Raw genomic sequence first — 21366 nt, 5'->3', positions numbered from 1 at the left:
CTTCATTGTATAATTTTAAAGTTTGAAGTAAGTGTTGGGCATTTTTGGAATATCAGAAGAGACCTTGCTTTATTTAAATTGGAAGCCAAATGTGAAATTTCTTTTTCTGTATTACTTGTAATTTGATCCATACTTTTTTCATCTTGTATAATCAAAATTGTTTGTATCTTTTGGGGTTTTCTTCCTGTTTTGGATTCACTTCTGGCAATAGCTAACCTTTATTAAGGATTTCCTACGTGCATGTGTAGATCTAAACTCTTTACATGTATTAATTATCTTCATAAAAACTCTTAAAATAGACATCACTATTATGTCTATTTTTTTTTTTAATGAGGAAGCAGGCATAGAGGAATTAAAGTAACCTGTTCAAGGTCACAGAGTTGTGTAAAGGATGGGGGGTAAGTGGGATGTTTACCTGCGAGTAAAATGTGTGAGGCAGAGGAGACACCAGAATGCCTTTAGAGTATCTTGTTTGCATGTACTGTGTATCCTAACCTGCATGTACTGCGTATGCTAACCAGTCTTCACAACCGCTATGATATATGACCTTCCCAAATACAAGCCTGAGTTTACTTCAACTACAAAGGCAATGGAAGATGGGCCAAGTGCATGTAAGGGAGGAGGTACAGTTCTGTGCACGAGGGCTCTTTGAGGCATACTCTGTGAATCACATTGAATTTGAGAACCTCAGTGATTTCTCTGAGATTGTCTCTCATTCAGCCTGTGCTGTTAATGCTGCCTTATTTGCACTCATTAATTGAAATCATTGAAAAGAAAATTAATTTTGCTGATTTGTCTTTTTATTATTACTGTGATTCATTTTCGCTGATACTTTTGCTACAGTAACTAGTCCTGATAGAATGGGGAAGGGCCAGATTTTGATTTAATCAATTAAGGATGCAGTGCTTTATTGCATCCTCCAAATGAAGCCACCGTTTATCCATGTATTTGACTTTGTGCATATTCCCCTCAATTGGAGGACTTTATTGAAGGAATTTATGATTTAATGTATGGCCAGAGAGTTCTCTTCTCCTCTTCTGTTGATTAGGCACAATCCAAGGGTTGGTTTTCCTGTGAAGGTTAAATATTAAGTAGATGCATCCGGCTCCCATTTATGTTCTCCTTGGCTTTGTAATTAAAATTTTATTCTTTGCCTGTGAGTCAGTACAGGAGTGGACATGAGGCAGAGAAGACACCAGAATGCCTTTCGAGTGTCCCATTTACATGTCCTGCATACCCTGAGGAAGCTCGGAGCTGTGTGGTCTTCCTGGATTCTGGAAATGAGGGATGGGCTGCAGAGGGACTTAGATGACCCACTGATGTCAGACTAAAGAGCACCTGAATTATTTCATGAGTCCAGTAACATATTTGGGGATCCTGTAATAAACAGTGGTTTGTTCAAAGACCTGTTTTTCCAGCCGATAAGTGGCTCCACCTTATGTTCCACTGGCACCTCAAAGTCAACATGCATGAAGCTAAAGTTGTTAGCTCTTTCCTTCATGTCCCCCCACTCTCCTTTGTTCTGTGCTGCCATCTCCAAGTCGGTGGGGCTGGAAGTGCCCTGTTACCCTGCATTTCTTTCTGATGTGCATATCTCCCCTCCCCCCCCCACAACTGAGTGGTTTGCTCCAGCCTTCCCTGCTTTATGCTTTTACCGCCCCCACCCTTCATGTTTACTTAGCAAATTCTTCGTGGTTTCTTTAGTTACTACTTTTCTCTTTCTGATCCCTTCTGTTCTCTCCTTTTCCTTTCTCTTCTGCTCTTGCCTCCACCCCCGCTGCCTTCTTCCACCCCCCCCCTTTCTTTTCCTTTCTTTTCTCCCGCCTTCCTCCTCTTCCCCCTCTCCTCCTCCCTCTTGTCCTCCTTCCCTTCCTTCCTTTATTTAACTTTTTAAAATTCTGCTTCTGGAGCCACCATCCTACATTTTGTAGGAAGGATAGGTCTACTTTCTACAAAATGTCTATGCTTTAAGTTACACTTGTATAATTAAATAGCACTCTCTCGCTCCAGTATGACATCACTTTTCCAAATTCTCTCTCACCTCTTTCTCCCTTCACATGTTCCCAGAGCAGCTGTTTCACTGTCATTTGTGCTTTACTCACTCTGCGGCCTGCGCACCTGAAAAGCCTGTCCATATCATTGCCTTTGAGGCTCTGCTCAGATGCCACCTCATAGGTTCAGAGCTTGGTTATTGCCTCCTTCTGAAAGCCTTGGCTGGCCTGTCAGTGTTGCTTAGGTTCTCTTCCCCTGTGTTGTCCTGCCACTTGGTACGTCTTTCAGCAGAAACATACACTTTACCGTTGTCATCTGTTTACTTGTGAGCTTTCTGCATCAGACCACAGACGTGTCAGGGTATTGGACTCCCATCACTTCTATGTGCATCATCTGTGTTTGGCACATAGTAGGCATGCAGCAAAGCACTCTTCCCTAGAGAAAGGATGTTCCACAGTGATTCCATACTCTTGTTTTCCCATTTAAGACACTCTCTAGAACAAACATTCAGTTCTTCCCTATCTCCATTATGAGCCAGTGGCAGAGTGGGTCAGATGCAGGAGAGGAGTTCTGTGGATAATTCAGCTTTGTAATCCACTTGGGTTAATTGCATTTGCTGTTTTGTTTTGCATTTTCCCCCACAAAACATTTTTTTTTAATTTTATTTATTTATTCATAAGAGACACACAGAGAGGGAGAGGCAGAGACACAGGCAGAGGGAGAAGCAGGCTCCATGCAGGGAACCCGATGCAGGACTCGATCCCAGGGATCATGACCTGAGCCAAAGGCAGATGCTCACCCGCATAGCCACCCAGGTGCCCCCCTGCAAAACACTTTTTTTTCCCCCAAATTCTTGAGACTTACTAAGATTTATTGGTCTTCTGTCAACCCAAATACCAAATAACTGTAGAGACTTAGTTCAGTATTCTACTGAGTAAAGTGAGAATGTCAGTTGGGGTTGACTGTTGATGGCTGTAATCCAAAAGCTCATAATAAAAATTATGCATAATTTAAAATACGTACTATTTTACCCTTAAAATTGCTCCTTATCCCAATTTAGGCTTTGGTTCCCCCCCCAAAAAAAATTAGCTCTTATAATTCAAAAAATATTTGGAATTTGTTACCTATTTGGGAAAGGGTGTTGATGGGAGTTATTGCAGTGACACCAGGAATGCCAGGAGTAGGCTGTGATAGCATGGGACTAAGGAGATCACCATCTAATTAGATTTGTTATTGAAATGTTTAAACAGTTAATCTCCACCAAAGGTCCATCACCACGGCATGCTCTGTATTCTGCACTGTGTTTTGAAGTACTTTACAATGCAGAAACGTGCCCTATGTGGATTAGCACATTCATTCTGACTATAGTTATTTTCAGCCAAGATCGGCCCTGACAGATTTCTTCAAGCTATTTGTAACTTCAGTTATTTGAGCAGTGATTTTTAGCAACTTAGCTTTTTATTAAGAGAAGGTTTTACTTTTTTGACTATCAGCCCATAACCTCAAGTCCCCTTAAATTAGTACCCTCCTAATTGTCTCTGTTGCTATCAATTATAGTACTTGAAAATGAACCACATCTGAGGAAGAGTTTGTATTTAGTTCAAACAACCCTTTTTGTTCCCCTGACAATAAGTACATGTCCTGAAGTGTCATTTCAAGAGTTCTGAGGCTTCAAAAAATCTTTTCCTTTGACCTATTCTTTTAGATATTACTCTTACCAGTTTTTGTTCCGTATTATTAGAAGGAAATTAATGAATTAAGGTTAAAGACCTTGCAAAAAGCCAGCCATTTGATATTTTTAACTTCTGCAGTGAAACATTTTTGTGAAGAGACGTACGTAAATAAATTAGAAAACAAAGGCCATGAAACATACCACATGGAAGGAATATACTTTTTTAAGACTTTATTTATTTATTCATGAGAGGCACACAGAGAGGCAGAGACACAGGCAGAAGGAGAAGCAGGCTTCGTATGGGAAGCCCAGTGCGGGACTCAATCCCAGGACCCCAGGATCATGACCTAAGCCAAAGGCAGACACTTAACCGCTGAGCCACCCAGGCATCCCAGGAAGGAATAGTTTTTAAAACTAAGTTTCAAATGGAATAAAAAGCCATCATAGGAATAGTTTTTAAAACTAAGTTTCAAATGGAATAAAAAGCCATCATAGTCTTCAAATGGTAAAAAAAAAAAAAAAATAGCTTAAAATCTGCTCTTTTTCATGCTGTTAATAGGTAAGTTGGGTGTTTCTGTATAACTATAATTCACAAACAAATGGCTCCATAGTCATATTTTTGAGTGAAAGATGTGTTTTGTTCAGTCTTTTTTTTTTTTTGAAGAAGCCCAAATATGTCTTGTTGAATTAATAAGAGAGGTATGAATTACAGTTGTGTTTTTACCCAGGTAGGTCGGGGACCTTGGTGGGATATTTTCATCTGTGCTCACATCTCCCACAGTGACTTCACTCAACCCAAGTGTATTGAGCCCCTGCTTACTTCCACAGATAAATAAAATATCATTCTTCATTCCAAGAAGGAAGTTAAACAGAAGCATTAGCTTAGTAACAGCAGAATCGAACCTGTACATTTACAGCTAAGAACCCAGGAGTGACAAATATATGGGTTTGTCAATGAATGACTTCACCATGTTCCCCCTATTTAGACTTTTCATCCCATTAGCAGGAGAAATTAAATTAGATAGTTCATTTTATTAAATAATAATCCCATTCTTATGAATCATATGGTTATTAGAATATGCTGGCTAACATGGCATTCACTAGCTCCATGGGGCTATTTAAATTTCAGGTAATTCAAATTAAATTAATGAAAAAATCAATAAAAATTACTTAAATCAGTTCCTCAGTTGCACTAGCCCTATATCAAGGAGCCCCATGTGGCTCATGGCTACCATGTTGAACGGGGTGGACCAGGGAACATTTCCATCATATCAGAGAGTTCTGTTGGACAGCACTGATCTTGAGTTTACAAATCAGTTTCAGCTACATTCTCTCCCTTGATCCTCACAATAATCCTGTAAGATGGCACGGTTTTGGAGGTGCCAGGGGGTTAAACAATGTGTCTTTGCACAGACTTTAACTTCTGGAATTTCCCTTGGGAGCAAATGAATCCAAGTAAAGATTAATGCAAATGAATAAAGGATATTATCTACAAATCTTGATCTTCAAATGTAAATAATTTAAAGGCAGGGATGTGGTGTAGCTTATGCACTGCTGTATTCCAGTATCTATTCCAGAGATTGGCATAAACTAAATACTCAATAGCTACTGATTAGATGAATGAATAGGTGTAATTTTGGATCCAAATAGAATTTACAGTTTAATAAGAATTTTTAAAATACGGATATCCATGTCAAGGGAACTGTTGGATTAGCAGGTTATAATTGTAATTCTGGTTCGCAAAAGAAAAAAGATTGAAACTTAGATTCTTTATTCTGTTTATAATCTCTTTTTTAGTATAGTTATAGCTAGAGAATGGTAAGATTTTTTTCTATTTCTTTTTGGGTTCAACCATCTCAAAAGTTTGAAATAATTCTCTTTCTGAACATGTAAGTGCTATTTCCTGACTCTAAGATTCAAGAAACTGTTGCTGCAAACACTTATTTGGTATAATGGTTTGCTGTGTATTTTTATTTAACCTAGGAAAGAATTGTTTAAAGTTAACATTTATGGGTAATGAAAATACAATGAATATAGTCACAAGTCTTAGGTATGGTCTTCTAAAATAATAATGTTTTATTTTAGAATTGCATTTAAATGATATGCATGTTTATTTCAACATGACTGAAGTGTACATCTCTTACAAAGACGGTAAACGTGGCCACAAGGGTAACCTTTAAATGTTTTGAAAGAGGAAAGGAATAAAACCCTAAGTAGCAATGTTTCCCAGAGTTGGCTTTTAATAATTTTTTCCATATTTTTATAATGGCTATACCAGCTTTAGGTAATAAAACTAGCTTTAAGCTGGTTATACTAGCTTTAAGTGATAGAAAAAATAATTAAGAGTTCTGCTGTTTACCAAGGAGGCAAGTAGATAACCTACAGAAGTGTCAATATTATTGTTCTTGTCATTAAATGAGATCCTTGTGTTCTTGTTTGCTTTCTTGGGTGATTTTTGAAAGAGCATCTTTTTTTTTTTTCTTTAAGATTTTATTTATTCATGAGAGACAGAGAAACAGAGAGACAGAGACACAGGCAGAGGGAGAAGCAGACTCCCTGTGGGGAGCCTGATGCTGGACTTGATCCCAGGTCCCCAGTCATGACCTGAGCCAAAAGCAGACAGTCAACCGCCCAGCCACCCAGGCATCCCTTTCAAAGAGCATCTTAAGTAATAATCTTAAATAATGGAGCTGGCTGGTTTTTCCTGGGTAAAAAATACAACTTGTAGACACACAAATACCACCAACTTAAAAGATTTAATGCAGTTTTCATAGTAACTTAGTTAACCCTAAACCAATACTCTATCCTGGCAGTTTTTGTTTTGTTTTTATTTGTTTACTTTTCTTTCTTGGTCTCTTCACCTGATAGTAGTCAGTAGGATTTTTTGACTTTAAAGGTTTTGTCAAATACTGCAAGGGATGCTATGATGCTTAATTATTTTGATTCGCTTCAAAATCATGTTTAGGGATTCCTTAGGCCTATAAGTGGTCCTCATTCAGCCCCTTTAGTGTAGACATGGACTGTGTGGCTTGGAGATTGCAAAATCAAGGAAACAGTGACGATGTGTTGTGGTTTCTCAGGAATCCCTGTTCTACAAGCAGAAGTTAAAAACATTTTATATTAGGAATATCAACAGCTCTGAAGCAGTGTAGTAGCTAAAGCAAGAACATTTTTGCATACTGGTTTTTTGCTCACATTGGAGAGGGATGGCATACTTCTGAATTTGCTCCTTTTGATTCAAGTTGAAGTTCCAAAACAAAGTATCAGAGTTGATGGAATCCCATTTGAATGACCTGATTTGGTTTTGAAAACACCTCTAGTGAATTGGGAAATGGATGGAGGAATTTTACAATATTGTTACATCTCAGGGCCAATTTTAGTTGTTCTAGTCACTGAAGTGCTAGGTTAGAAGGGCGAATAGGCAATATCCTTATACAGTCTGGCTTTGACATCTCTCACACAGCTGAGGGTCAGGCTGCTGGCTGGGAGGGTGCCCCATTCTTCCCCTTCTGGTTAGATGATGCTCTGCTGTGGACAGACTGAAGTCTTTGTGTTTGCCGTGGTGAATGTAGACATCACCAAAAGCGAAACGTTGTCATCCTTTGATTAAAGGCTTGAGACATTTGTAAATTATTATCTGAATCTACAATAAGTGTTGAGCTGTTTCTCTATGTTCATGCACATTTCCTGGAACTGTAATACTGGAAACAAATGTAAAGGTTGCCTCAGCTGAGTCAGCTCTTGGCCAGACAGGTTAAGGCTTTTGATCAAGCTCACAACCTCTCTTGAAGTGGTAGCATGGACTGCATTCCTAGTCCTGATAACAGAGGAACAAGCGTGTTTCTCAGTGTGCTAAAGGAATATTATTTGCATATTAAGTAAAGCCTCTTAAATGATTTTGAGATGCTTGAGACTTTTCTCATGGAGTGATTTGGATATGAGCAGTGATCACACATGTCATTTCTGAGCAGCTGTTGAAGAAGGCAGAACATGATTATGTCACGTGTTTAATCTATTACATCTGGTAGCTAGAAAAATTCAGAAATTCTGTGATAGTTGGAAGAGGAAATCTCTCCCTTTTTGGAGCATTTGTATCAAAAACTGTTTTAAACCAGGAATTTTGGCTACTCGGTGGTGCTTAGTTAAGCTCCCCATTGCAGTGCACACTGAGAAAGGAGAAAGAATTTTATATAAAGTGACTTTTGAATGCTTTCATTGGCCTAATACTGTAGAGTTCTAAAATTTTGGATAGAAAGTGGTGGGATTATTTTATTTTGGCCTTTGCACATGCCCATGACCCACTGAGACAGAGCCTTCATCAAGTGAGGCCCTGGAAAATTTTCTTCTTTTGCTTTAGCCTAGATTGGGAAACATTGTAAACTCTTTACATTAGATATTCTTTACCAGGACTTCAAGTCCACTGCATTCATTTCATTTTTGGTCTAATAGTACCTGCCTGGGCTATAATTTTAAGGTATTTTGTAGTGCTTATTTTAGCACTTTTATTTTACCCAAAAGGGAGACCTCATCTTTGCCCAAAGCCTCATTGCTATAGGAACTGAGCGGAGGATTTCCTTGGAGAACGTCTGCATTGAGTAATCTCTAAGCAACTGCCTCTGGTTTTGACAGCAACCCCAAACTTCATGAGAAGAAATCCCCTGTGATTTGGATGCTTCTGCAAGCATGTGGTTTGAAGGAGACAGTAGTAAAACCTACTTACTTAAAAATTGTTTTCTTGGCCTTTTTTTAAAAAATTTTTTTATGAAATCCATTGAATTAGTTCTAGTACTCTTATTACTTATCTTTTTCTGTTACTTTGGCCAAAAATGTTTAGCATAATGAGCCTCTCAAAGAGTAGCTGTTGAGAAATGAAGAGTGCATTTCTTTGGCTCTGATTATTCAAGTGATTTCATAATAAGCAGAAGTACTATTGTATTTTTTGATGTGGAATACTTGGCAATGTCCCCTCCTCCCTCCTACAGAAAGCACTAAATTAATGATACCTTTCAAGTAACATCCATCTCTTCTATACCAGGTCACTTCAGGTGGAACATTCATTGGCATTGGACGGAAAACACCAGATTGCCAGGGAAACACCAAGTACTTCCGCTGTAAATTCTGCAATTTCACTTACATGGGCAACTCCTCGACTGAACTAGAACAACATTTTCTTCAGACGCACCCGAACAAAATAAAAGCTTCTCTCCCCTCCTCTGAGGGTGCAAAACCTTCAGAGAAAAACTCTAACAAATCCATCCCTGCTCTTCGATCCAGTGATTCTGGAGACTTGGGAAAGTGGCAGGACAAGATCACAGTCAAGACGGGAGATGACACTCCTGTTGGCTACTCGGTGCCCATCAAGCCCCTTGATTCCTCGAGACAAAATGGTACAGAGGCCACCAGTTACTACTGGTGTAAATTTTGTAGTTTCAGCTGTGAGTCATCTAGCTCACTTAAACTGCTAGAACATTATGGCAAACAGCACGGAGGAGCGCAGTCAGGCGGCCTTAATCCAGAATTGAATGATAAGCTTTCCAGGGGCTCTGTCATTAATCAGAATGATCTAGCCAAAAGTGCAGAAGGGGAGCCAATGACCAAGGCAGACAAGGGCTCTAGTGGGGCTAAAAAGAAGGACTTCTCCAGCAAGGGAGCAGAGGATAATATGGTAACGAGCTATAATTGTCAGTTCTGTGACTTTAGATACTCCAAAAGCCATGGCCCTGATGTAATTGTAGTGGGGCCGCTTCTCCGTCACTATCAGCAGCTCCATAACATTCACAAATGTACCATTAAACACTGTCCATTCTGTCCCAGAGGCCTTTGCAGCCCAGAAAAGCACCTTGGAGAAATTACTTATCCATTTGCTTGTAGAAAAAGTAATTGTTCCCACTGTGCACTCTTGCTTTTGCACTTGTCTCCGGGGGCAGCCGGAAGCTCGAGAGTCAAACACCAGTGCCACCAGTGCTCGTTCTCCACTCCTGATGTAGATGTGCTCATCTTCCACTATGAGAGCGCTCATGAGTCCCAAGCATCGGATGTCAAACAGGAGGCCAATCATCTGCAAGGATCGGATGGGCAACCGGCTGTCAAGGAAAGCAAAGAACACTCGTGTACCAAATGTGATTTCATTACCCAGGTGGAAGAAGAGATTTCCCGACACTACAGGTGAGCCACAGTGCGGGGGGATCACCAAGAAAGTGATAGAAAGAATCCAGAGGGCTGATCCAAGAATCACTGGAAATGATTGCAGTGACTTTTGGGGGAAGTTTCGAGACATGTAAACATAAAAGATCATTCATGAAACTGCAGATTATGTATTTATAGATGTGGTAACCGCAGATTTTAATTTGGTCACTTGTTTCAGACCATTTACTCTTATGCTTCATACCTGTTTTTAAACTGTTTGCTGAGTGTATTTTACAATTTGGGGTGATAACGGTAATGCTGATGAATTTACTCGTTTAGCACAATTCATTTGTTTGTCCTTGCTGAGTGACTCCACATCCCATAATTTTTGATGGAGCTGCTCCCAAATGAAAGGTGCCATTAGAATGTGTTCTCTTCTCTATTCCAACTGGGAACCATCAGTTCGAGAACACATTGCTTGTTTTTCTTTTAAAATGAGACAGGTCATTCTTCCAGCTTTTAAAAAAATTGAGTGACATCCTTGTTTCTCAAAGAAATAGTATTCTGAAGGTGAGAATTCTGTAAAATGTGTGACATTGGATTTCTCTATGCCTACTCCTCTGATCAGGTAAAGCCACTTCAGTTATTTCAGATCCATCAACAGAGATACGGGATACATGGATACATTCTTGTTTTTGTTTTTGTTTTTCCCACTTTCACCCTATGCTCTTTAAAAGTGTTACTTTTCCCAGTGAATCTTCCATATTTTCTAAAGATGGGTTTAGGATACATCTTTTCATTTCATTTATGTGTCCATTCCTTAATGAATTAACTCCAGAAATACACACTGTGCCAGGTATTGATGGGAAAGGAGAAAACAAGACAAATGTAGTCTGTGCCCACACAGAACTTAGAGTTCAGTAGGGAAGTCATTAATAGATCATTATGAGTATGAGTGCCATAGCAGATAAAGTAGAGACCACTGTGTTTGAATAGAATGACCACATAGCCCAAAATGATAGATGAGGAAATGCCTCCCTGAGGATGGAGCACTTAAACTGAGGTGGGGTAGCATGAGTAGGAGTTAGTGTAGCAAAATCCTGGTCATACAGCACATTCAGGTATCACTTAGTGCCTAGTGTGTGCTTTCTTGTTATTGTGCCCCTAAACATCAAAGTGAAGAGTTTATTAACTTTTTAAAATGTTTCATCCCTAGGTAGACTCAATATCCTAGTTTAAAAATCTAGTAATTTTAATTTCCCCATCCCAGGATTTTAAACTGTTCCTCCCATTTTTTTTTTTTTTTTGGAAGTTGTGTGTTAGTGTGAGCGTGTGGGTTTTGTCAGCCACCAATAATGAAGCAGTTCATGTCCAACAATAGGCTAATAATGTTAGATGTTAATTTGAAGGGCATCCTAATGTTCACAGTGAATCTAAATGTTCAGAAAACACTTCCTTGAGATTTACACTGTTTAATTTATAAGGTCAGCCCTAGGAAAGACACAGTCCTGCAATCAAATGTGTTCACACTTGTAGTGAGTGTTTCTGGCTCCTCTGATGTTAGCTGCATGTTAATTTATTTCTGGGCTAGCAGACATTAGCTTCCTCTTGTACTTTACTAGTGTGCATATACATTTATTAGGTGGTATAAAAATTAGGTAATCCACTCTGTTTTTGAAAGAGGAGGCTTCCCTTAATCGTGAGGAACTTAGCTACACCACACCACACACACACACACTGATACATCTGGATACCAGATCACTTGCATGAGTGGCTTTTTTGAGGAAGCTGAGACCATTGCTTGAAAACATGTCTGGAAAAACAGTTTCTAAACCCTTTAGTTAGACAACAGCAAAAAAGCCACCCAAGAAATCAAAGTATGAATGAAAATATTACTGGATAATCTCAGAGTTTAGCTAATAGCAACGAAAATAAGCTCTAGAGGGAAGAGACTAGTCTTGTCCTGTTCATTGATGTATCCACACAATTTAGCACAGTGCCAGAATGGCTAATAAGTGCTCAGTGAGTAGATCTTTAAGTAAATGAAATGCCTGTGAGTTTTTGACTTTGCAGTCGTTAAGGATAAGCCAAGATCTCCATGGTAAGTTACAGTTTAATCTCAGACTATTATATGGTCTTGAAACCCTTCTGAAGATTCAGGACTCCATGCCAAATGACAGTTGTCTATGCATTTTGAATTTAAGTCAACCTTTTAGCGTTGTTTTTTTTTTTTTTTTTATGAGAAAATTGAGCAGTACTTGTTCCTAGGGCATGAAAATACTACTGCATTTACTTTTTAAAAAGATTTTATTTATATATTTGACAGCACAAGCAGTGGGGAGGGGCAGAGGGATAAGGAGAAGCAGACTCTCCACTGAGCAAGGAGCCCAATGCAGGTGTATATCCCAGGACCCTGGGATCATAACCTGAGCTGAAAGCAGACACTTAACTAACTGAGCCACTAGGCACCCCACTCCTGCACTATTTTAAAAACCTGCTGTAATTTGTGTGGTCCTGGATAGCCTTATGGATGCTGAAAACTTGTTCTGCTATTGAAGCATTTTCCGTACATGCTACATTTTGAAGATAATCTTAAGAGGACAGGTTTACCATATCACAAGAATATTTTTCTGGTTTAATTTATGTTTACATATTATTCATGTTAGGAAGCTTTCTCCATAATTGTGTTATAACTAGGGAATATTCTAGGCTTTTGAGTGTTTTCTATATAAGCCTTATGGTGTATTATAAAGGTAGAAGCTAAGATCTATAAAATATCTGAAATCAGGTAACTATAAAAAAATACTACAGCTGAGAAGCAGGAGAATTGATTGAGAGTTATGAGTGAAAACCTTGGTGTGGATTCCACTTAGTGGACCTTTTCAAGAAGAATCAGGTTTATTCTGTTTTTTTTTTTTTTGTTGTTGTTGTTATTTATTATTTAATTAAACAGTGTACCCATTCCCTAATTGACTGTCTACTATTCTCCTCATCAAAATTTTCTGTGCTATAACTTAGGTTTCTGGAGTAAGTAGGAATACTGTCTCTTTACAAAACATATAATAGATAAAACATACTTTTTGATGCCTTGCTAGACTTCCATGAATTAAAGAAATTGCTGAGGCTTCTCTCATCTTCCCTTCACCAATAGTGGACTAAACCCAGACGAGGGAGAAGTGAACAGCACACATGGAGTGTGAGGTGGTGCTGAGGCAAATCCCAATATTGCTCTGTAGTCTGTCAAGAGACTAAGCCTGACGTCACTGACAGAGGGAGATTGCTGAATCTGAGTTTTACTTTAAGCTGGCACCGTGAAGGCCGAAAAGTGATTCCACATCCAGAGCCTCCTTTGACTCCTGTTAGAAGTAAACACAAGTTTGTCTATATGAAATACTCCCAATTTTTACCTCCATGGTATCTGTGGCATAATGTAAACCTTATGTGAGCTCATGATTACAAAAATTCACCATACAGATGGGGATATAAACCATTCTATGGGAAATCAGTAGGAAATGCAAATCATGGCTCTAGATACTCAGGAAAATTTTAAGTTATAAAAAATATATTTCTCAGTTCTAAAAAAGTTCTAAAAATATAATACTATTCAGTTATAAAAAATAATAAATGTTTAAAGAAATGAAAATCAGATTTACAAATTGATCAAACTACATGAGACTGTAAATGACTAGAAATGTTCAAAAAAAGAAACAAATGGGAGGTTTTTTTTTTTTAATATTTTACTTACTTATTCATGCGGGGAGCCCAATGTGTGACTTGATCCTGGGACTCCAGGATTGCAGCCTGAGCCAAAGGTTGGCACCTGGGTGGCTCAGTGGTTGAGCATCCACTTTTGGCTCAGGTCATGATCTCGGGGTCCTGGGATGAAGTCCCACGTCAGGCTCCCCAGAGGGAGCCTGCTTCTCTCCCTCTGCCTATGTCTCTGCCTCTCTCTCCATGTCTCTCATGAATAAATAAAATCGTAAAAAAAAAAAGAAAATGCACTTATTGAAACTTATTGAAACTCAATAACAGATTTGCAAATAATAGAAGGCAAATGAGTTAACTAGAAGTTAAATCTGAAGACATTAGCCAGAATATTTAAAAGAGGGGAAGGAAATGGAAAGTATCAAAAATAGTAAGTTATAGAAATGTAATAAGCTGTTTTAACCTTCATCTAATTGGAGTCCCAGAAGAAAAGAATATAGAGAATGGAGGTTGGGCAAATAGTATTTGAGGAGATAATGGCAGAAGATTTCCAGAACTGAAAAGTGAAAGACATAAGTACACAGATACAAAAAGCATAGCTTATACTGAACAGAGATATATGCAAATAAATTCAGTCATAGACACATTGTAGTAAAAATGAGAATGCCAGAGAGGTTCTTTTAGAGCCCCTAGAGATAAACAACATACTAGCTACTTAGAAAATATGAATTAGGTTAACAGCAGAATTTTATCAGCAATAATGGAAACTGAAGAGGGAGAGATTCTTCAAAGTTTCGAAGGAAAAAACCCTACAAAAATAGTCAACCTAGAATTGCCTACTTGTGAAAATTATCTTCTAAGAAAAAGCAAAGTTATTTTCATAGAGGCAAAAACCAGGAAACTGTGGGTATAAATCTAAACAACCGTAGCCTGCCTTACTTATACATTTAAAAAGAGACAGACTAAGTAAGGTCTTGGGTAACACAATTATGTATGTTTGTAGGGAAAATGATTAGAAATAAGTTGCTTTAATGCCCTTAAATTGTTTGTTTGGAGTTAGTGAGGCTTTGCTATACATACTTGGAAACTTTTAAGGATAACCGGTGAAAGAATAGAAATGGGTATGTAACTTCTGAAGCTCTAGAGAAGAATGGAACAACAAAATAATATTCTATTTTATAAAAAAAAAAGAACAGCAAGGGAGGATACATGGGAAAATTTATAAATAGGTAAATAAAGTTTTAAAAGTAAGATGCTTAAAAAAAAAGACTATCAAAAATCTGAATGAACCTGGATGGATTAAACTTTCCACTTAAAAGGTATTGTCTGACTTACTAAAAAAGAAAATTCAACTCTGAGCTGTTTATAGGATACACACTCTAACTATAAGGCTATAGAAAGTTTGTAACAAAAAAGTAGACTTGAGTTATAGGCAATATAAACCAAAGGAATATTGAGATAGCATTATTAATCTCATATAATTTAGATTTTAAGACAAAAAGCATAGCAGGGAAAATTCAATACATAATAAGAGTCAATACAAATTCACTTCTTGAGGGAGATCTAATAATTCTAAATATATATATTCAAGGTAAACAAGTCTATCTATAAACAAAAATTGACAACTACACAGAAAATATGACAAACCACATTCATAGTAATAGATTTTAAGAAAATTTTCTTATTAAAGGTTGAACAGAAAAAAATTTTCTAAGATTTTTTGTTTATTCATGAGAGACACACAGAGAGAGGCAGAGATACAGGCAGAGGGAGAAGCAGGCTCCCTTTAGAGACCCTGATGCAGGGACTCAGTCGCAGGACCCCGGGATCATGACCTGAGCCAAAGGCAGATGCTCAACTGCTGGGGCACCCAAGCATCCCAGAAAAAAAAAAAAAAAATCAAAACATAAAACATTAGGACAGCAAATTATACTTGATTTAATAAAAATATATCAATTGTGTATCCAGCAATTTAGAGAATTCACATGCTTTTCATGCAGATATAAAATACTTAGAAAAATTGACAGGTAATAAACCAAAAAGAAACAGATTTCAGAAAAACAGTATCATTCAGAATATATCCTTTGGCTTGATGTAATTAAGTTGGGCCTTAGAAACAAAAAAGAATAGATGAAGTTATACAAGGCAAATGCTAACCAAAGAAAAAAGATCACTCTATCTCTGAAAATATAGATTCAAAAAAATTTATAAAGGGTAAATATGATCAATACATATGACTGCATAAAGTGAATTGGCAAGTTCTGGCAATATCAGATACTCATCTTCCCAATGGAAATGTAATTATACTCCTCAGAAGAAAATTTCTTTCACGAGTATACTTGGAAACCTGTGCAAAAACGTTCACAATAGTTTTTGAAAGCAGCACACCCTAAGCAAAAATCAAAAACAGAAACAGCAGGGGTACCTGGGGGGCTCAGCCAGTTATGCGTCAGACTTTTGATTTTAGCTCAGATCATGATCTCAGGGTGGTGAGATTGAGCCATGTGTTGGGCTCTGTGCTGGGCATGGAGCCTGCTTAAGATTCTCTCTCTCTCCTTCTACCCCTTCCACCCTCCTTGCACACATGCATGCCCTCTCTCTCTCAAAAAAGAAAAACCCAACTGATAATAATAGCTATTGTCATTAAATAATTTGTAGATTTTTACACAGTGGAATATTACACAGTAGTGAATTTGAGTAAATGACAGTTGAACAATAGGTGAACCTTGTAAGTATAATTTTGCCTGAATAAAAACAATTTGAAGACTTTGTAGCTGGATACCATTTTATGTAAGTTCAAAACCGAGCAAAACAAAACTGTATACATATATTCATTATATGTGTGCATTTGTGTATTCACATATATACCATATGTATTCATATACATTCATGTACCTATATGAAACTATACCATAAATATAATCTTCTCTATCTCTCTCTTCTAGATATATATATATAAAACTATATACACACACATATATACATACATGGATCTCTCTGTATATACACAACACACATAGAAGATATGTATATATTTTTATTTGTATATAATCATGTTCTATGATTATGTTCCAGTTTTTGTTTTTTGTAAGCCTAAATGTGAATGTGTATATATGTTTATTCATACACACATATATGTAGAATGTGTGTATGACTAACATATGATAACATTTTAAAATGAAAATGGAACATCAATTTGCATCAGTACAGAAGCCCAATAAATATTTGAATAAGTTCTCAAGCCCCCTTATGAGTAAATAACTACTTAAAAATCCTTATCATTGTCTACCTGCTTGTTATCTAGAATGTGAAAAAACATGGACATATTTTTTGGTAGTACCTGTGATGACAAGCACCTGTCCAATTGGAAATTTGTGAGTCCCTTTAAAAATTTTTAAACAATGTTTCAATCTTCTAGACGTAAAATACATAACTCAGGCTGAAGGATATAACATTGGATTCCTTGTCAAATCAAGGTAGCTACTGCTTAATCTCTACCTTAGAAGAGCACAGAAGAGAGCATGGACTGTGTGCTCTGCTAATTCTGAAGAAGAGATTTTAGGATAAGCACTTAATTATCAACACATCTGAAAAAGCCAAGTACAAAGTGCATTAGCAGAGTTTCTCAAAAAGTGAGGGCCATGATGGTTACATTTAGATTTGTGTATGTTATGTGACATGTTCTTTTAAACAATACCTAATAAATCAGTTGCCTGTAGTACTTTGAAATGGACCTAATAGTTCAAGTTGAGAATTCCTATTGTGACACAGAACATTACCCAAGATACTACAATCCTTCAAGAAAATAACCCACAATTGACACTACCTTTATTTGTATACATTAGTAGAATTTCGGATAGTTTAGCCATGATTTCTGATTCATATCAGTTCATAGAAATCATTTCCCAAATCTTTCTATTTTATAGAGAGGGTTGTCTTCCTATTTTGAACATTTGGTAAGGGATATATATATATATTTTTGAAAGTGAATAAGTGAATTATAAAGTAAAATTTTTGAGATCTATGACAGTCATATTTTCTTCTACCACTTGAAAATGAAATGAACCCATGCTTCCTTTAAAAAACCCAGTTACTCCAAGTGAGTAAACACTAATCAGATTATTTCAGCTCTAAAAATCCAAGATGAGGGATGCCTGGGTGGCTCAGTGTTTGAGTGTCTACCTTCGGCTCAGGGTTTGGGGATTGAGTCCCACAAATGGGCTCCCCGCAGGGAGCCCACTTCTCCCTCTGCCTATCTATGTCTCTGCTTCTCTCTGTGTGTCTCTCATGAATAAATAAATAAAATCTTTTTTAAAAAATCCAAAATGAGTGGATTGAATGGAATCTTACTCATAGTTCAGTTTATCTTATATTTTGTAGACTGCTCCTCTGCACTTAACTAAGGTTAAATATTATTATACTTCCAGCTTTTAAAAGTTGATCGATCTGGTTATTCACCTGTAATTCCTTTTTTTTTTGTTGTTGTTGTTGTCTTTATCCCTCAGATAATCTCTTCACCAGCTTTTCATTCCCTTATTTTCCAGTGTCCATAATCTCAACTGCCACATGTTAGAGGACTTTATACTAGCAAAATGTGTATTCCAGGGGTGTCTGGGCAGCTCAGCCAATTAAGTGTCTGCCTTTGGCTCAGATCATGGTCCCAGGATTCTGAGATCTGCCTGCATTTGGCTCCCCACAAGGAGCTTGCTCCTCCCTCTCCTTCCTGCTTGTGCTCTCTTTCACTGTCTCTCTCAATAAGTAAACAAATAAAATCTTTTTAAAAACATATTTATTAAAATAATGACTAATTTTATTAGATACCAGATTTATTGATCTTTATTTAAATTAAATCGCCTTCAATTACTCTTTTTCTGTAGTAATTTGTCTGTGTTAGAATCCATAATTACCAAAAAATACCTTTCAAAGCTTAATTGATTCATATTTATGATTTGCTCATTTACTTCAATGTTCTGTTTAGTCTTTGAAGAAGAAACAGATTTCAGTGGTTAAGAAGTACAGCTGTTTGGTAGAGAGCTTTTCAAATGCTGGCAGAAATCTCTGGAAGTTTACATTTAGAGGAGAAAAAGCATCACTCAGAGCTGACTTCACATATACTGTGGGCTGGTTTATTATGAAAATAGAAATATAGAAGTATTACCAGAATAAGGTAACGATAGAGAAGCGTCTTTTAGCTGATCTTTTTCTAAGATCTAGAAAATCTCAGCCCTTTATGAATTTTGAAAGTAATGTTTAATCTCCGCTAATGAATGTGAAACACTACTGCTCAGGCCTCTGTACGTTAAAATCTGGATGGATCTGACATAAATGCGTTTTTATAGCACGTGAAAATTCTGTTAAATAGCATAAGGAGTAAAACATCTTTTCTCCCAGAAATTTTCTCACGGAAAAATTAAGTAGTTTGGTCTTTTGTTAGGCAGCTTATAGTTTTCTCTGGAGGCAACGTATGATTTAGCTTTTCTGTCAAATGTCTTTGATTCATGTCCTTGTTATCTATAATATTACACGAGACATCCTAATTTTGTGTAAGTATATCCCAGATATTGCATGGGACATATTTGCACTCAAATATTTGTTTTTTTACACTGACATTCAAGTTGTCATTGTGTTTTATCTGGCAATCCTGTGTTAGGGAGATCTACAAAATGATGTCTTTTTTTCCTTAGGTAGCATGAAGAGAGTGTTTATTATCCCTTTGACAGGAGAATATAAGATTTAAGTTAATGCAAAGCATGTATTTGTATTGAAAAGAAGTTTGGCTAAATGTAGCCAGAAGTTTTAGGAGTTTTTAAATAACGAAGAGCATATTCAGAAAAGCCACTCAAAATACACCATCTATGAAATATCTGTGTACTTTTTCTTAATATTTCTCTGCTGCTCCATGAGCCTACATATTAAACCCAGCATCCTAAACATCCACAGTTGCTGTGGTGGTTTACCCCTTTTGTTACTAAGGTTTCATTTACTATTGGATGTTCTGAGTAGGGCTGGATACACAGATGTGTGAACTTTGATCTTGATCTTAAGGCAGTTATAACTGTAAAGCAGGATATACACAGAATTTTAATAAAAGGCAATGTGGAAAAGTTCTTGGAACAAAAAGAGATTTGGAGTAGCTCAGAGGGTGCTAGGTTTACTCTTGAGTTGAATCATTTAGAATGTCTTCATGGTTGAGTGCGTGGATCTTGGGAAATACAAGAAAGAGTCCTTGAACTTCTTTGAGGTTTTCATACTAATGCTGATAAAAATGAAATTCATTTTTGTAGGTCAGAGATAAGTCCGAAGTAATGTATTTTCATGATGACTAAACTTTTATTCTTCTGTAATGTTTCATATACTCGAGATTAAACTAATCTATTTTTATTTTTAGGGGATATGGCATTATGTTGAAGGTCTTTTCAGTAACTATTGAGATAATGACACATGTCAGAGAATATATGTACATGTTTCAGGAGCTAATTCCTGAATAAGCTAGTAGCATTGCATCAGCTACCAAACAGCATGCATGAAGGAGGACTGGTGGACAAGTGCTAAATACTGTATCATGTCCTCCATATTATTTTATGTGAATTGACTTACCTGTGCTTCAGATTCTTTCCCATGAAGTAGGGGCGGGAATATGTACTTTGTGTGATTGTTGAAGGACAATTATATAAATGGCCTAGCACTAAAAATAGTGAAAGATGATCCCCAATGAATTTTTTTTAAAAAAGATGAATTACTGTTTAAGGATTATGTTTGACAATGTTACATTTGTAGTTTAAACTTCCAAAGCTGTTCTGTTGACTCTCAGAGGTGGGTAATGTATGTGCTTTCCCAGGGAAGATGATGTTGGTCATCATAAAGAATTCATTTGAAAATGTTCTTTCAAGTGCTGAGAGTAAGTATACTCCAAACTAACCAATACCCATCTTGAAATTCTTTCTGACTGTGGCTTCATGATTCTTGCTATTTAAGGTGTGGTCTGGGCACCAACAGCATCAGAATCACGTGGGGTTTTGTAAGAAATACAGAATATTGGGTACCACTCCAGACTTCCAGAATCCGAATCTGGAGTTCAGCAAGATTTCCAGGTGATTCCTATGCATGCTAGAGTTGGAAAAACACTGCTCTGGATGTTAGTGGAGGTTTTGAAAGAGTTTATATGGCTCTAAGCTTTTGAAAGTAATGATGTCTTTTTAAAATATTTTCTATCGTTTATTTAAAACTGATACTGCAGGGAGAAAGAAGAGCTGCTTTCTCCCTGGTCTCTAGGGCCCTATGTAGCAAATTGCCTTTTCTGCTTTACCTAGTTGTGCTCAATGGCCTGAAAGATTGAGCAGTTTAGCAGTTTACTACTTAATTGTCAAGCTTTACTCTTTTCATTAATAGTTGTTATACCCCCAATCTTCAGATTCTGAATAACAAAGCTACTAAGGGCATCTCCTGTGTTGCATTAATTCGGGTGGGGGGTGCCTTGCGAGTGTGTTCATTAAGTTCTTTAGAATCACAATATATCTATTAATGTAGTCTGTAGATACTGGCCTCTGTGTGTCACCTGGGGAACTTTGTTAAAAATTCCGATTCACAGGTTATGCCCAGGAGATCCTGATGGAGTAAGGCAATGAGAGGTACCTTGGACTCTGGATTGCTAAGAAACTCAGCCTGTTTTGCAAACCATTGCTGTAGTCAGTGTCTTCTGCCGTCAGATGATCAGTTTCCCTTCCTCTCGTGCTTTCATTTTCCATATAGTCAGTAGTTTCATTGATTTCTGTATAAAGTTAAAAATTTAGGCCTCCAAAGGTAGAAAAATAGAACATCGATCTGGAAGGTAGAAGCCCTGTGTTCCTGACTTGATGTAGATTAAAGGGACA

General features: G+C 37.2%; 1 protein-coding gene across 14 annotated transcripts in view; it reads left to right on the top strand.

Annotated features, from left to right (window-relative positions):
* TRPS1 (transcriptional repressor GATA binding 1) overlaps positions 1-21366 on the top strand; it is a 261462-nt gene that overhangs the window by 55863 nt on the left and 184233 nt on the right. For all 14 annotated transcript variants that reach the window (XM_055313978.1, XM_055313984.1, XM_055313988.1 and 11 more), the window contains one exon: positions 8700-9829. In XM_055313978.1, coding sequence (XP_055169953.1) covers positions 8700-9829 — 1130 coding nt within the window. The remainder of the gene's footprint in view (positions 1-8699; positions 9830-21366) is intronic.

This window comes from Nyctereutes procyonoides, unplaced genomic scaffold (genome assembly GCF_905146905.1).
Source record: "Nyctereutes procyonoides isolate TBG_1078 unplaced genomic scaffold, NYPRO_anot_genome, whole genome shotgun sequence".
NCBI classification, from domain to species: domain Eukaryota; kingdom Metazoa; phylum Chordata; class Mammalia; order Carnivora; family Canidae; genus Nyctereutes; species Nyctereutes procyonoides.
The sequence above is the reverse complement of the archived record's forward strand: the minus strand, read 5'-3'. Positions and strand labels throughout refer to the sequence as shown.